At 42.3% G+C, this 17,114-nt stretch overlaps 1 protein-coding gene across 1 annotated transcript; it reads right to left on the bottom strand.

The window, feature by feature from the left end:
• Nucleotides 1–418: 418 nt before the first annotated feature.
• LOC124654644 lies at nucleotides 419–14,383 on the bottom strand. The gene is made up of 4 exons (XM_047193638.1): nucleotides 14,221–14,383; nucleotides 5,116–5,431; nucleotides 4,253–4,412; nucleotides 419–1,010 (listed from the first exon to the last, which is right to left on the bottom strand). Exons 1-4 carry the CDS (start codon nucleotides 14,368–14,370, stop codon nucleotides 542–544), a joined length of 1,095 nt encoding a protein of 364 aa, XP_047049594.1. The 5' UTR covers nucleotides 14,371–14,383; the 3' UTR covers nucleotides 419–541.
• Nucleotides 14,384–17,114: the final 2,731 nt, after the last annotated feature.

The following is a 17,114-nucleotide window of genomic DNA, read 5'->3' as shown; positions in this document are numbered from 1 at the left end:
GTTCCAGGAGCACAACGAAGCAGCGAGCACCACCTCTCAGCTTCAAGCATTGATTTGCCGGTGAAAGAGAAAAGTTCAATGACGCCGCGGCACGCCGTCGCCTCGGTGAAATGTACAGGTCAGGAAGGAAGAGCGAAGAGCCGAAGAGATGTTTACCTGTGAAAACCAGTGTCCAGCTTGTACTTCGCCATCAATGGGAAGAAACCAGGGGACTTGGAGGAGCTGCTACTGCCATGTGCAATGAATGTATGCCACCAGATGATGATGCAGGGGTTAGGCTTGCTTGATGCGGTCAGACTGGAACCACGATGGATGATGCGCCTAACAGTGAACTGCAATTATTGATCAGGGTAGTATACTTTTTACACAAACTGAAGCTGTATGGGCATCTGCTCTGTCAAAACCAGGCCTGTACATATGTGGTACAACACAGGAAGTAGTGGTGCTTCTTTGCTGTTGATGTTACTAAAATCTCGATGTATTTACTGGCAAAAGGCTATAGGGTTGGACATCACCCTAGTGTAGCTTCCACACTCGCAGTTTATCTCCTTGATGAGAATGATTCCTGCAGAAAGCCGTAGAGTTCCTCTGCAACTGCCAAGGGGTACTCTTCCTGTGGCAGCAGCGCGCCTGGAACCTCCACGAATTTGGTCACGCCTTTGGCGCCCTTGAGAGCCTCCATCTCGGCCTTCGACCTCCTGGGAGAATTCAGTGTCGACACAACAAGAACTGGGACATCTTCATCCAACTTGGCAAACAGCTGCAGGAACTCCTCCCTTGATTGAACAGGATCAAGAAGACCCGTCAGGAATGCGGCTGGGACGAATCGTGCGCCTTTTCTTTTGGTCAGCTCGTAGCGGCTTTCGATAATATATGGCGTCACGTTCTCAGGGTTGGCATAGACGTGCGACTTGTACTGAGACTGGATGGACTTCTCGTTGCTCACCAGAACATTGTACATCATCCAGCCGATAGCTGGGGCCCTGAGGGTTCCTCGTAGAAGCCCATACCTATTATTAGCAGATGAAAAAAGAATCAGTCCCGTCAGTTTGAATCTTATGCACTCACAAGCTACATATCTGTACAAAATGGCAAACAGGGGTGATCATATCGCATATATTTATCTACATCACTATTCATTATGTGTGATTTCAACGCATACTGCTTTAGCATAAGTTAAATGCCTCCTACCCTCCATCACACATTTTAACATATATGTATCAGCCTAAGTAGAATGAGTGATAGTAATACACATGAAACAAGTACTGGATACCAGAATTGATTATCTCCTTACTGATTAAGCAATATAACCAATTTGGAAATGAAGTGCCTGCAAAACTATGCTACTCACTGTACTTTCTCTGTGCAACAACATAGACACTTCCATACAACCAAGGACAAGCATTACTAATAGAACTAGCATTGTGGCCCTCGCAAATGCGAGGGCATAATATTTAACTTATACAAAAGAACTACTCTATCCGATCCAAGTGAAACCATGACCTTTATTATAAATCGAAGGAAGTAATATTAATTAATTATCTTATAAAACTATAATGTTCTCTTAGCCTCTTTTTTGCAAAAAAAAAAGATGGTTTGGAAATTGTGGAGAGCTATGTGTGCTATTAGATTTAATATGCTCTAGTGATGACAAATTCATGGTCAATAAAAAATAGGGAAAACTTAATTTAACCATCTTTAATTGGGGAATAATCAACACCGCGCCAACCATTTCAATACTAATTGTGAAATGGACGTATCCAACACTAAATATTAACATGAATTACCGCCTCACTTCTGTAAATCAAACTTAAAATTTTAAAAGATAATCATAAATTTAAAGAGAGTATGTGTTTTAGTTTTTGTTTTGAATGTGTACATGGTAGGAGAATACGCCATTTAAAAAAAAAGTTGACTCAACTGTAAGATTTATAGTGATATTTATGAATACAATAAAGATTTCAGGAATTTGTTGACTACAATGAAGCTTGACGGAGTGTTTTTTATCGGGATTTTTATTGCTCCAAAATATATTATTCCTTAACTGAATGATTCATGCCTTATCACATCTTCCCTAAAATACTTTCTAAATTACTTTAATAAATCCTTGTTCTGTCCGATCAAGCTTTTTTATACTTTTCTTCTGTTCTCAATTTTATTTACATATTTTTCCCTTACAAAATATTGTAGTTACCGACTTTTTTTGATTAGAAATTTTAGAAGTGTCCATTTTCATGTACACTCGCCACAAATTGTTCATTTTATGCCGACCCATATGCTTGGAAATTTTGAAATAGCGTAAATTGCATATTTTGGAGGATTTGTTTATTTCTACGTACTCATATGATTAAACTCATATCTCTGTGTTATCGAAGAGACTACTCTTCTTACCTTATTGTCACTTATATCTTGTATCGGGTTTTCTTACATGCAAATATATCATTTGTATCTTTGGAAACTTAATTAAATGCTTTATCCTGGCGTACTATCTTTTTCTCTTATTCTCTTTCACATTGGCAAGAATTCTTTTTTTTTCTGTGATTCAGAAGTCCTTTTATTCTACCATACCCATTTGATGGACACACCATGTTTTTGCTCTAGTTCTAGCTAGGGAATAGGTGGTTTCCTTTTTTAACGGTCGCGGCTAGGTTCTTTTGGAGATAAGTTTCACATTTTTTACTTCAAATATGAGTTTTATCTTGATACGCTACTATGGCTTGAACACAAACAATAGGATCAGTACTTTTTTTCCTTCAAACTGTAAATCGGATTTTCTTTGCATGTCCCATGAAATACTGCAGTCCAATCAGATTTTTGGTACATGTTCCCATCCTATTTCTTGCAATCTTTCCTTTGCACGCCCACGGCCCATGAAATACAGGTGTACTCCGGCCAATTGTTTTCTTGCATGTTTCGGTCATATTTATTTCAATCTTTGTTTTACATGGCTAAAATTTTATTTTATACTTACGTGTCAGGTATTCATGTGTACATATTTATTGTTGTACATACTATTTATTATATTTTTTAATCTCAGCCGTTAAAATAAAAAAATTAGCCGCTAAACATGCTTTACTTTTATTAGTATAATATTTAGAATATATTCAAATGTACATATCTATAATTAATTATGTATATAGTGAAAAGAATTTGGCAGAAAATTCACATATGTGATCGACAAATTCGATACTGATGACATGCACATAAATTGTGAGATCACCTTATATTCTTTTATACGCACATAATACACGTAGATTCAAAAATTGGAGTACAATGTGCATGTATATCTTTGCTTTCACGTGTAATATAAATGGATATTGTCTCTTTGTTCCCTTAAACAACACAGACATGATATATTATTTTTTCCTAATAACAATAAACTGCAACCCACCATAAAAAAGCCAATACGTAGATGAGAGGGACTCTATCTCTATATTTTTTTTGAACTACACGCACGTGAGACAATTTTTTGTGTGTACCTCCTGGTGCACCACTTTTGACCAATCATACGTTTAGTTTTATTTCACGTTTATCCAATATGGCACTTTCCTTTCACAATTGATCGTGTCAGGCTGAATAAATTGAACTGGTTTTTAGTTACGTAACTATTAATACTTCGTTAAATCCTAGCCATAAATTTCAGATCTAACTATTAAAATAATTCTGATGATGTGGATTAATGTGGTGTCTCTATTTTAGAGCCCTGTATTATGCTTTTAGTATATAATAGATGACTGCATAAGCTCAATAACCAGGAGCACAATACAGCAGCGAGCATTACTTTGTACTCCATCTGTTCCACGAAACTTGTCTTAACGTTGTCCAAATTTGAGTGTATCTACATGCTAAATAGTGTATAGATACATCCAAATTTAGAAAAATTTCAGACAAGTTTCATGGGGCAGAGGGAGTACTAAAAACACCTAGCAGATTTCGTTCAATGAGATACACAAACTTCACTGAATGCATGTAATAAAACTACTGACAGACATGAACACGACAGAACAGATGGCAGGATGAAGTAGGCAGAGTATGTTTCAACAGATTTAAAAACCTATAGTCCTGCTGTATCTAGAGACTATCCAGATCATCTTACTGTTCCTATAACTTGACAATCTCACAGTTATGGGTATGTTTCATGTTTATCACATGTGTGAAACACATATTTGCATATCCACACTTGAAAATTGACATACACCACGAAAAACATTGTGAGCAGTGACAGAGCTTTGTTGGGCCCAGGGTTTACTACCTTGTTTCCATATCAGAACCTCGGCCAAATACAATGGGAAGAGGTCCAGCCCAAGTTGGTGCAACAGCAGCAACAGCAGATGGTTTGATAAGGCCCTTCCCAGCCGCACGGACTGCTATCGTTGCTGCATGACCACCTCCAACTACTACCAGTTCTCCATCTGAACATAGTATAGACAATACAAACACGTCGTTAAGTGACTACAGGCATTTAAACGGAAGAATGATTTCAAAAGTCTAACGAAAAATTGAAACCTATACTGAAAAGTGCAGTAAATGTGACAAACATCAACAAACTGGAATTGTTTCCTTTTTTCGAGAAAACACGAAGGACCTTTGCATTTCATGTCATTGAAAAGATGAGTTTGAGTTACAGTCCTACTAGCTGGAATTTTTTTTCTACTTTCTGGCATATGTCTACTCGTCAAGATTAACAAGAAAACACTTCCATTATAACTTAAATGTCCTGCTGAACTCTGTAAGCTCCCTTTGAACTGCATTGCTACTTTACCTAGTAAGTACATCAGGAGCACCGTTAGACGCCAATATAGAGCTGCCAGCAAACTTCCACATACAACCAAGAAAAGCGTTTCAAGGAAACATGTTCTCTAGGCATTCTTTTGTGCAAAGCGTAAACATACTCCTTCTGGACTCTGGTTAAACTGAACAGTCTCAACCGCTAATCTATTTTTTAAGAACAATGGTTACAATAAGTATATGCAGGCAAAGTAGGAAGCTACCACTGAAGGCTAGAAGTCGACAACCAAATACGCATAACCAAAGTATAGAATCAGGTACAAATTCCAGTGGAAGTGCTTGCAATGATAAAGTACCAGTGCATTGAAAGAGTGAAATCAGGTTTACCTGCATCTGCCACAGGACTATTTGGTGAGTTAATTAGCTGAACCAGAAAATTCTCCATCACGTCAGCATTGTAGTTCAGTGATGGCCTGTCTGAATAACCCAGACCAGGCCAATCAACAATGGTAGCACGGTAGCTGAGTTCTCCTTTCCGTGTCACAATATCTTTGGCAACCACTCTCCATTCTTCCACTGTGCTAACATCAGAAATCGTAGGAATCATAAGGATGTTCTTCACATTCTCAGCAGTCCCCTGCTCATGTTCCTCGTAGTAAACGCTTATTGGCTTATCATCAAATGTCCACTGCCACTTCCCAGTCTAGAAAAGCATAACAATAACGTTACAGCACAAACAATAGTACAATTCCATGCAGAGGCGAAATAAAATTACTCATGTGAACACAGTTAGAAGTCCAATGTGTAGAGATATCTGCCACAGCGCCACTCAAGTAGTCGATATTCACTGAAGACCTTGATGTTAATAAATGGATGGAAAAACAATTGTACTAGTGGAAACTATCGGAGTAAACAAGAATCACAAACTTCGGTGATCTTTTGTGCCTATTAGCATTAAGTTAAGCACAACATGGTCTATTGTTCAAGTCTTCAAGATCTAGCTTATCTCATTTATCCAGAAGATCAAATTTTAGGTAACAATCCACATGGACCATATTGACTATCCTTGTATATGGCCTCCAAGTTTTCTGGCTGAGTAAGCACACATGGCAAAGTTTCAGGATAGCCATAACACTGGCGTGTCTTAAATCATGTAGACTGTCAGATAATTAAGTTATGTTAATAATCAGATAGTCAAGGAAAAAACTTTTAGCAATTCCGCTTCATTTGCCTCACAATTTAAATCGGGTAGAAAGTACACTGTGTGAGGAAATCTGGTTTTGGAAGAATATAACATGACAAAATGTGATCAAATGTCAGGATCTTATCCAGATATCTCACACTGTGCCTGATGATCATCGTCGCCTGGAATCAAGCACAGCCGTCCAAAAGAGATCCAACGGCGCAGATTCAAAGTTACTGCATTTGGCAATATTCCCTCGCATATTCTCTCTGTAATGTGGATTAGCGCTAGTAAGCGCGGGTTTGTAATAAGTACAATTAATTGTCGAGGCTCGCGGTCGTCGTTATAAGGCCGGAGAGTGGGAGGCTGGGTGGCTCGACGAATAACAAAAACCAAAACCCTATTTCCTGCTCTTCCTGTTTTTACCTTATTTCCTTGCCTTAAATTCCTGTACCTAGATGATTTAGATCCTAGCTAGCTATCTCCCCTCCAGGTCCATGACAATTGGTATCACGAGCATCGTTCCTCCGACCTAAATTTTTTCCCCCGGGGCCTATCATCTCTTCATCGATCTGTGCGGGTTTCGGTCCGAAGCTTCCACCTTTCCGCCGAAAATTATGTCCATCATCAGGACTCGTTCCCAGGAGCGGATGGAGCGTGATGCGGAGGAAGCAGCGATCTTGGAGGCGGCGCAGGCGCAGGCGGCGGCCGAGGAGGAGATTGGATCTCGCCTTCCAAGGGAGGTCCTCAACATCAACAAGAAACTCGAGCGGCAGCAACAATCAGTAGATCTGATACAAGGTAATCTTGTTAAACTTACTGACATGGTTACACAATTGACTATGAGCATGAACCAGCCTGGATCTGCTGCTGCGCGTGGACAAATGAGACAGGATCTAGAAGGAATGCATACACCCCCACAGCCAGGAAACCACCACCTCAGCCCGATCATGGAGGGCCAAACCCCATCGGAGCGGGCAAGCTCGTCTCACCAAAACCATCACCCACCCTACTCCGCCCCACCTACTATATCCCAGCCACACCCAAGCCAACTACCGCAACCATGTTTTCTTCCCGCTACTCAAGGAAACAACTTGAGAGTCGCTACCTTGCCATATACCACACAAAAGTCGATGCCTTTTCCTTCACACACCATGCCAGAGACAAGCCAGCACCAAGACCAAACCCAGATACACTACAACACAAACCCATATACACACCCAAGCCAATACCACCACCAGCCACACCTTTACCAGCCACACTCCCCAACAGCCCAATACAACCACCCACACACCAATTACCAATTTTCCCAACCACCATACTTCCCACAAAATCAGAACTTTCCTCCAATTTTCCCACCCATATACCCACCACCTCAATATTCCTTTGCACCACCACAGCCTACAGTGCAGCCACAGCAACCAATGCAATGTTTTCAGCAGCAAGAGGCCCATGCAGGAAGCAATGGCAATGAGCAGCAAAGGCCGAACACTGCAAGCAATGTCAGAAGAACTATTGCTTATCAGACTGAAACAGACAGCCCAATATTCAGCAACACCAAGTGGAGCCTCACATTCAACCTCCAAGTATAGAATTACCCCTTTTCTCTGGAGAAAATGCTGCAATATGGATCCAGGAGTGTGAGAGTGTTTTCACCCTTGCTGGTATTACCACAGAAAACAAAGTAAAGTGGGCTAATGCACATGTCAGAGGCAAGGCCAAAACATTGGCTCAACAGCACAAGCCCTGAAATTCATCTGATGAGTTGGGAAATTTTTTGTGAAGGGCGGGCCTGGTGCAGCGGTAGAGCCTCACCGCCTGTGACCGAGAGGTCCCAGGTTCGAGTCGCGGTCTCCTCACATTGCACTTCGTGAGGGTAAGGCTTGCCACTAACACCTTCCCCAGACCCCGCACAGTGCGGGAGCTCTCAGCACTGGGTACGTCCTTTTTTGTTATGTGAGCGTTTTCCTTGCCCAGGTGCTGAAGAATCTATGGAGCTATGTTAGCAGTTGAAGCAAACCTCTTCAGTGGAACACTATATTGATCAGTTTGAGGATTGGATGACTCTCATGAAACATGATCACCCTTATCTTCCTGAGAGTTTCTTTCTCTTGCGTTTTATCAGTGGCTTAAAAGATACTATCAAGCATGATACTCAGTGCCATCAACCAGCAACATTGAGAAATGCTTACTGGTTTGCTAGGAAGCAGGAATTATCTTATATGTGCAACAACAAGAAAACTCCAGCAAGTGCTAAGCCAGTGACAAATTTCCCTGCCAACAGAAATAGTGCAGCAAGGGACAACAGGGCAAAACCCATACAGGAAAAACCAAGAGAGAGAGGCAAATGTTGGTACTGCCCAGAGAACTGGCACTATGGCCACAAATGCAATGAGATCAAAAATCTACTCCATGCTATTCAGTTACAGGGACACTCTGATGAAGAAATAGAAGAAACAGATAATGTACCTGTACCACAGCAGGAGCACATGCTGCAGCAATTGCCTAGGGAGGATCTACCACAGAAGGACAAGTTAATGTCCATATCTATAGCAGCATTTCAGGGTCAGAATGGTGATGAAACAATATCCTTGCCAGTTATTATTGGGGGAAGGCAAGCAGTTGCTTTGGTGGATTCTTTTTTTTTTTTTTTGAGGAAGGATCTGATTAATAAAACAGGAAAACTCAGTACAAATTACAGCTAGGTCCAACAGAAACAAAGAAAAAGCACAAGAACCCAGAAATTTGCACAGAGCACCCTGAGCTTCCAGAAAAGATCACAATCAGATCCAGAACTTGCCCCAAGAAACCTAGGCGACGGCGCCGCCGCCGTACCCCTCGCCGCCGGGAAGAAGTCGCCGCCCCACCTTGTAGAAGGCCGCAGGAGCTGTCCGCCTCTGGAGGACGGATCCGAGCGTCGCTGAACGAACACGGCCACAGCAGACACTCCCCGCAACCACCCTTCTTCCAGCCGGCGACGCGCCACCTAGGTCCACCACCACGGACCCCTCACCACCTCCGAACACAGCTCCCCTCGCCACCAAGGCCGGCCAGAGCTGAAGCGTCGAAGAAGAAACCCACCAGAACCACCTGCCAGCAAACATGGACGCCGACCTCCACCCGCTCCTCCCCTCGCCACCGAGGCCGGCCGGAGAAGCAGAGGCGCAGAACCACGCCCGACGAACCTCCACTACCTCCCCGGCACCAAGGCCAGAACGGGGAAAGGAGGGGGAGGACAAACTCCAACACAACGAAGCCGCCGCCACCGTCTTCAGCAGCATCGCCTGGAGACCAAAACAGAAACCTACCCCTACCTATCTACACGCAGGACGAGATCCCGGAGCTCCCCTCCACCTCACGGCGCCAGAACGGCAACCGGAGGCGAAGGGGAGCGGCGGATCCTCCGGCGAGAGCTGGAAACTTTAGTCGCCCCTCGGCCGCCTCTCCCGAACAGTGTATCAGCCTTAACTTTAGTTGCCCTTTCTGATGTTGCTTTGGTGGATTCTGGCAGCTCCAACACATTTATTGATCATGATTTTGCAGTTAAATTAAATCTCCCAATGAGAAATACTGCAACAAGGAAAGTGATAGTAGCTGGAGGAGGGACACTGACCACAGAAGCAGTGGTGTCAAATTATCCCTTTTCTATACAGAAAGTGCAGTTCCACAGTGACTTTCGTGTCTTGCCACTAAAAGGATATGATCTAGTATTGGGAGTGTCCTGGCTCAAGAACTACAACCCTACAACCTTTGATTGGGTAGGCAGAACCCTATCTCTGACAAAGGAGGATGTGGTGCATACATTTGTAGACCATACACAGGGACAAAATACCAAGTGTATAACTGCAAAAAGGTGCTCCAAATTACTGAACAAGGGGAATGCAGGATATTTAATCCAATTATACCTGGTGACTGACAAGACAGAGCTGCAGTCTTCAGTCACACTGCCACCAAGTATCCAGGCAATCCTTCATGAATTTGAGGATGTATTCCAGATACCAAAAGGACTTCCTCCAAAAAGGGATTGTGATCACAGAATTGTGTTGAAGGAGGGAGCAAATCCACCAAATATCAGACCCTACAGAATTCCACCAAATCACCATTTGAAGCATTATATGGATACAAACCACCACAGATTGGTGATATTGCTAACCCATGCAATGTCTCCCAGGAAGCAGAGGTAACATTGCAAGAGCAGGAGGAAGCCATTAAGGCATTGCAGACTAATTTACAACATGCTCAGAAGAGAATGAAGAAATTTGCTGATGCCAAGAGAACAGCGAAGAAATTCAAAGTGAGAGATTTGGTCTATCTGAAAATGCAGCCCTACAGAGAAGCTGCCTTGGGACTGAGAAATTCTCTAAAATTAACATCAAAATTTTATGGGCCATTTCGAGTAATCCAGAAAGTGGGTGTGGTCGCTTACAGGTTACAGTTGCCAGAGGGAACGAAGTTACATGATGTATTTCATGTAAATCAACGAAGGTAAGATCAAAACTGCTCCTTACAGAATTCTGCAACGTCGCCAAGTTCCTCGTTCAGCTGGTGACTATGACATTGCTGTCGATCAATGGCTCATTCACTAGGAGAATCTCTCGGAAGAAGCAACATGGGAGGATGTGAAGTTCATTCAAGCAGCTTTTCCATTATTCAAGCCTTGTAGTCTTGCCACGAGCGGCTGGTATTGTCAGGATCTTATTCAGATATCTCACACTATGCCTGATGATCATCGTCGCCTGGAATCAAGCACAGCCGTCCAAAAGAGATCCAACGGCGCATATTCAAAGTTACCGCATTTGGCAATATTCCCTCGCATATTCTCTCTGTATTGTGGATTAGCGCTAGTAAGCGCGGGTTTGTAATAAGTACAATTAATTGTTGAGGCTCGCGGTCGTCGTTATAAGGCCGGAGAGTGGGAGGCTGGGTGGCTCGACGAATAACAAAAACCAAAACCCTATTTCCTGTTCTTCCTGTTTTTACCTTATTTCCTTGCCTTAAATTCCTGTACCTAGATGATTTAGATCCTAGCTAGCTATCTCCCCTCCAGGTCCATGACATTGAAGCCTATGAATCCGCAAGTTGAAGGAGTCTGCAACCTTGGGTACACTTGGGAAATCAAACAGATCATGGGTGGCAGGCAACATGTTATCAACACAGGGTGCAATATGCACATGACATAAAAGAGAGGAGTGGGCAAAACAAAAAAAACAAAAAAAGAGCACGGGTGGCACATTTGCTTGCCCTCCTATTTCCCGTTTGTTTTCCTTGTAAATTCAATTTCTTAGATCTGAACCTCTCATCATTGTGACTGTGGAAGCAATAGGACATAAGCTACACTCTTTCTTGGATATCATGCAAATATATGCATAAACTCAGGCACACAAAACAAGTACTAATATCGACATTGCAAAAAACTGTACTGGCGATCAAGAGTAGGTTGAACCAAATATAGGGCAAAGGTAGAACCAAATATTGCAAAAACACTGCACATTGTAACAACCTATTGTTGTTTTCTTTGTGCTTTGTTCCTTCTTTAGTGCTCTTCTAAAACACAATGACACAAATTTAAATGCATGATCGAGAAAAAGAGTTAATGGAACAAGAGAAGGAGAAAACTGAGAGCAGGTTTACAGGATCCTCGATATAACGTAAGCCAAAACGGTTGAAGGCTGCCAACAATGGTACACAAAACCTAACATACATGTGGACAACACAGCAGTATTTAAACTACTTCCATTTCATATTGTATGTCATATAGGCTAAAAAAAATTCAGGTTGCAGTAAATCATCTTTTCAACAAAAAACCACAGCACTGTTTTGATGATTTTACCCAACAGTCATCAACCGATAACATCATAGATATAGTCTCTCTAAGGCTAAACATCTAGCACAAGGTTAAGCTCGTCATGCTATCCAAGTATTAATTCATGTGATAATTGTCTTGCAATAAAAGTTGCAGATGTAACATATTTTTTTTATGGAGAATGAAGGATATTGTGTTGCAGGATGCAAAATGTAGCAGTTCATTCTTTTAAAGAGAAGAACAGATATTTCATCAGTGATCATTAGACTCTCTAACAATCTCTCGTCTTTGCAACTGAAGATTTCACCGCCCACGCCTGTTTCGCTCTTTTGGTACTCAGTTTCTACTGAACACAAAAGAAATCCTAGCTGCCAGGAGAGGTTCTTGGAGGTGATCCGGAAGCATGCCCTCCCACGGGAAGGTCTGCCCAGGATCTGAAGGCCCTCGTGGCCTTCAGAGATGCAGCACCACGATGGCTGGCGAGAGAAGATCCTACTTTTCTGTAGGTTACATGGTTTTAAAGGCGTCTCCTAAGCGACGCTTAGGCGTCCAAGTGCTCCCCCTCCGTCTTGGAAAAACGTCCGCCTTAGGCGCCTAGGAGGCGTCTAAAGCGTCCGCCTAGGCATCGCCTAACCGTCAGAGCGTCCCCCCCCCCCCGGACGCCTTAACGCCTTTAAAACCATGGTAGGTTAGGTTGTCCCGGCAAGGATGGCGAAGTGGTAGCGGTGTCCTCGCGTCGGAATGAATCCTCCCCGATCCATCCCCACTGAGATGGTGCTGGCTCAGATATCGACATGGAGCACATGGAGGGTTCAGTCCGCCGGTCGTTTACCGAATCTGGTGGATTGTTCAGGATTAGGTGACCGTCCGACGCTTCGTCTTTGTGCAGTGGTGGTGGCAGCCCTTCAAGCTCAGGAAGGGCAGCTGTGGTTTCTACAGGAACCACGGAGCAGATCTGGGTGTCTTCCATGACGACGTTCGTCAGTGGCCTCAGATGTGAGGATAGAGAAGCATGGGTGTGTCCCCGATCGTGTTGTTCCAGCGAAGTCTTCGATCCTGTCTTCAGAGCTACTGCGGCTAATAAAGCCATTGGGCGATGTTTTTTTTTTGTTCCTAGGATAATGGTCGCTTCGTCGTTCTTCTCCTATGGTTTCTTTAGCGGCAGAGCATGATGGTGGTTGTCCCAAGCACAAAGGTCTTTGCGGATGTATATGTTACTTAGTTACTTTTTGGGCCTTCTGTGTATGCTGGCGGAGGCAACTGTATGCTCTCGGTATATGTCTGTATTTGTTCTCATCTTTGTATGCTACGGCGTATTTTTCCAAAAAAAAAACAAGAGTTCAAGAGTAAGCTTCGTGTACACTAGATTTAACAGTATTCTAAATTCATTCTGAACTTCTGCTAGTATCTTAGCAGTGTGCATCACCCAACTTTGACATTTCAGTGTCAGACACCCTGTTGTTCAAGCAAAGTTTTGCCAGGATTTTGAACTTTTAAACCAATATGAGAAATCCTTATGGACCTGATTGCCCGAAGTCCTACCAAACAATTCGAGATCTAAATACGCCTCGAATAATTTGAAGGCCCCAATCGCGCTAGGACTCGCAGTTTAAATTTTCCATGTGAAGTCAAATCATTACATCTCAAACTCTCATCACTATGACTGTGGGAGTAATAACTTCACTCCTTCTTAGAGATCATGCAAATATAAACATCAACTCAGCCACACACACACCAAGTAATCAATTACATCAACACTGCAAGAACACTGCACTAGCAATTAAGTAGGTAGAACCAAGTATAGGACAAAGGTAGAACCAAACATGCCAAAGAACACTGCAAACACCTACTGTTGTTTAATTTGTGCTTTGCGCCTTCTAATACACAACAATATGCATCCAAATGTGTTTTGAAGAAAAAGAGTTAGTGGAATGAGAGAGGGTGAAAATAAAGAGCTCGATAACGTTAGCTGAAATGAAAAGGTTCAAGAATACCAACCACAGGACACAAAACCTTTTCACGCTATAGTAATTCCACATCTTCAAGAAAAAACCACAACATTGTTTCGATGATTTGACCCAATAATCATCAGGCACTAACATCATAAATGTAGTAGTACGGGTATTGAAATTTTCTCTAGGGCTAAGCATCTTGCACAAGGTTAAATTGACCGTATTATCCAGGTACGAATGTTGATAAGTTTTTGAAATAGCAGTTGGAGAAGTAAAATTGAATCTTACTAAGGACAAATGGATGATACTGCGTTGCAGAAATGTAGCAATTGACGAAAAGAACAAACAGCTCTATCAAGGAATTTGAGGTCTAAAATCCGCCTCGAATAGTTCGGGGTCGGACTTTTTTGCCCCAATCGCGCTAGGACTCCAACGGATTCTAAAGCAAGAATGACCCAATAGAATGATTCTGATGAGCTCAAATCGGACGGACATGCACACGAATTGATAATGTTGATACTCGTATCCGGCTAGTAATAGTTCGGCGATCTCACCTTGGTGGGCGAGGACGCGGGCTTGGAGGCGGGAGGGGAGGCGACGGCGCGCACAGCGAAGCGCCTCGCCCGCCGGAGCGGGACTAGGCGGTTGGAGGCCGCGACGGCGGGGGTGAGAAAGGCGGCGGCCGCCGCCGCGGAGGAGTGCATGGGGGGCGGGCGCGACGGGGGTGTGGAGAGGAAGCCGACGACGTGGGCTGCACTGGGACTCGGGAATACGGCGACTCGGAGCAGACCCGCCGACTGCCGTCGTTTTGTTCCGGGAAGCTTCTCGTGTACTCCCTCACACCACTAGCAATTTAAATTCATCATTTCAAAAGTAAACTAAATTCCTTTGAACAGCCCAAATGAATATTTGTATTTAATAGATTTTTTTAGGAAACACAGTACAGACCTAGACGCTCACAAAAACGTATATACAATCACTCCTATAAACACACGCATACCTAACTCGTATGAGCACCCTCTCAAAAACTAATTTTAAGAATTTAATCTAGCAAACCTTGAGATTGATGAAGTCGCCAAAGTTATCTCATTGTCGATGAAAACGTCGCCTCTAACTAAAAAATATTTCACCTTTATAAAATACCAAAGTGTCAAACTTAAATTTAAAATTTTCACTTCAATTGAAGTAGTTGTACATTTTACACCGCAATATTTGATGTGTAGAATGACTAATGGCTTTGCTTCTTCGGAAGAAAATCGTGTCATTCGTGCAACCACGTTTTCCAGAAACAAAAATTTATGCAACCCACGACTTTCCATTGGTAGCTACGCATTCACGTGGACACTTCACATCTCCACATTTACGCAGCGCTGGCAATCAAAACAAACAAAAACGATGAGGGTCGTAGGCTCGTAGCCAAACTGCATTTGGGCCTGGGCCACAAAATAGTTGCTCCGTTTTGCATCTAATGGGCCCTAATCCTAAGAGGCAGTAGGAATACAATGGAAATGGGTCTGTTCCATTAGGCTTTTCCTGTTTGATGCCTCAAATTGTTTTTTTTTTTTTTTTGAAACCATTCATATAAGGACAGCAGGCCGCTTCATTAAAAACATTCCAGTCCCCTTCGGTACCCTGGAAGGAAAAGAGTGCGTCTGGAACCTGCTGCCACAACAACTAGTACAGTTACAAATGTGGGAGCAAAGTCACATCTTTGATTACATCGGCAATAATAAAACTAGGAGGATCACAGTCCCAGAAAATAGAATTATTAGAATCAAAACAAGTTCTAGCTAACTTATGCGCCACCATGTTTGCTTCTCTAAGACAATGTTGTATGTAGAAAGGTCTGATCCTGCTCGCCACCTGAAAGCAGTCAGAGAGGATAGCGTGATAAGGGCCTCTGATCTCAATCTCTCCTTTGAAAGCTTGAACAATTTTCAGGGAATCGGATTCAATTATAATTAGAGAGCAATCAATTCTATCAACCAATTGCAAAGCCCTGCAAAAGCGCAGCTGCTTCCGCCGAAGTAGCGTTATCCATGAATTGGAGCAGCGAGCCAGCGATTGCTGCCCCCCTCCCATCACGTATAATAGCACCTGCAGCTCCTGTTCCATTTGTGAAAAAACAGGCATCTACATTTAATTTGTAGGAGTTCATCGGAGGCTTACACCAAATAGTAACTTTGTCTTATCCTAAAGAAAAAGTAACTTTGTCTAGAAAAAACGTAAAACCTCAAATAGTAACTTTAGCTTATGTCATGAAAACGCATAGCCTCTAACCTCAAATTATAACTCTAGCTAATGTCCTCAAAACATATAGCCTTGAAAATGCAGTGAATTTAGAGGAGAGGTTGAGCGCTAAAAGCTGCTCTAGCGGAAACCATACCCCGGATCAAAAAGGCTTTGGAGGGGCCTCTAAACAAGAACTTCAGCTGCAAGTCCAAGACCCCTACCCCGTGGATTATCATGCATATCCTTCTCGCCCACAAAGCCATTGCCACTTGCCGTCGTCACCGCATTCGTGCCTCCCGTGGGTTTAGGGACGAACATCGACAACGCCATGGGAGACAACAAACAATGGAGATGTTGCAGTGCCAATCCTCCCGATTACGATGTATGCACTTCTTCTCTCTTTTCTTGCACTAGTACTTGTTCCATATGCACATTTGCTTCACGTGCTTAGTCTTCTACATGTAGTTAAGTTTGCTAGTGCTCACGTGATATTGTTCTACGGTAACTAAACTCACATAATAGCCTATCATGTAATTGTTATGGTATTTAATTATCTGATGCACTCTAGAAATCTCTAGGATTTAAAAAAATATATATATATGCTACAAATAGACTAGTACATCTATGTGGTGGGAACTAACTCGTAGAAGATTGTGATTTTGTTGTCCCTTACAATTTCCATTGATTTAAATAGAATCTGAATTAACAAAATAATGAAGACTTTTAAATTATTATAATCTTATTTACTTACAAGATTATATTTTAACAATGGTATTGCATTGGGGCAGGACGAACTTCTGTATTTAATAATACGAACATAGATGTGCATGAAAAAACTTGCACTCAAACTAGTAGTGATATGGTGAATTATAAAAAAGGTAAAACTATTTTGTATAAATTGGCGATGCTTTTTTTCAACTATGTGAATAGTACATATTTGATTGCTTGGACCTGCTAAACAAAGAGAAGAATTTAAGAAAAAACATATTGACTTGGATCTAATTGGTTAGCATACCTAGCACTTAAAATGTACCAAGTCACACTAGTAATAGTGGTATGTCTTAGATGTGAGTTCTAGCATCTAGTCGAAACGCTCGCACAAAAAGGATTGAATCGTTTACATATGTATTTTAGCAAAACTTGTTTTAGGAAATGTTTGAATCGGTGATATACGTTTGAGTTGAAATTGATGATTTGATATTTTGTCGAAATTAGT

The sequence above is a fragment of the Lolium rigidum genome, chromosome 5 (assembly GCF_022539505.1).
Source record: "Lolium rigidum isolate FL_2022 chromosome 5, APGP_CSIRO_Lrig_0.1, whole genome shotgun sequence".
Taxonomy (NCBI): domain Eukaryota; kingdom Viridiplantae; phylum Streptophyta; class Magnoliopsida; order Poales; family Poaceae; genus Lolium; species Lolium rigidum.
This window is presented reverse-complemented; position numbering and strand designations above follow the sequence as displayed.

What these genes read in the sequence shown, in the direction of transcription:
- LOC124654644 (XM_047193638.1), bottom strand. Translation starts at nt 14,370, where the DNA reads ATGCACTCCTCCGCGGCGGCGGCCGCCGCCTTTCTCACCCCCGCCGTC. An exon ending in CCGCGTCCTCGCCCACCAAG is followed by an intron (nt 5,432 to 14,220) that starts GTGAGATCGCCG and finishes ATGCTTTTCTAG; the next exon opens with ACTGGGAAGTGGCAGTGGAC. An exon ending in TAGTCCTGTGGCAGATGCAG is followed by an intron (nt 4,413 to 5,115) that starts GTAAACCTGATT and finishes TACTATGTTCAG; the next exon opens with ATGGAGAACTGGTAGTAGTT.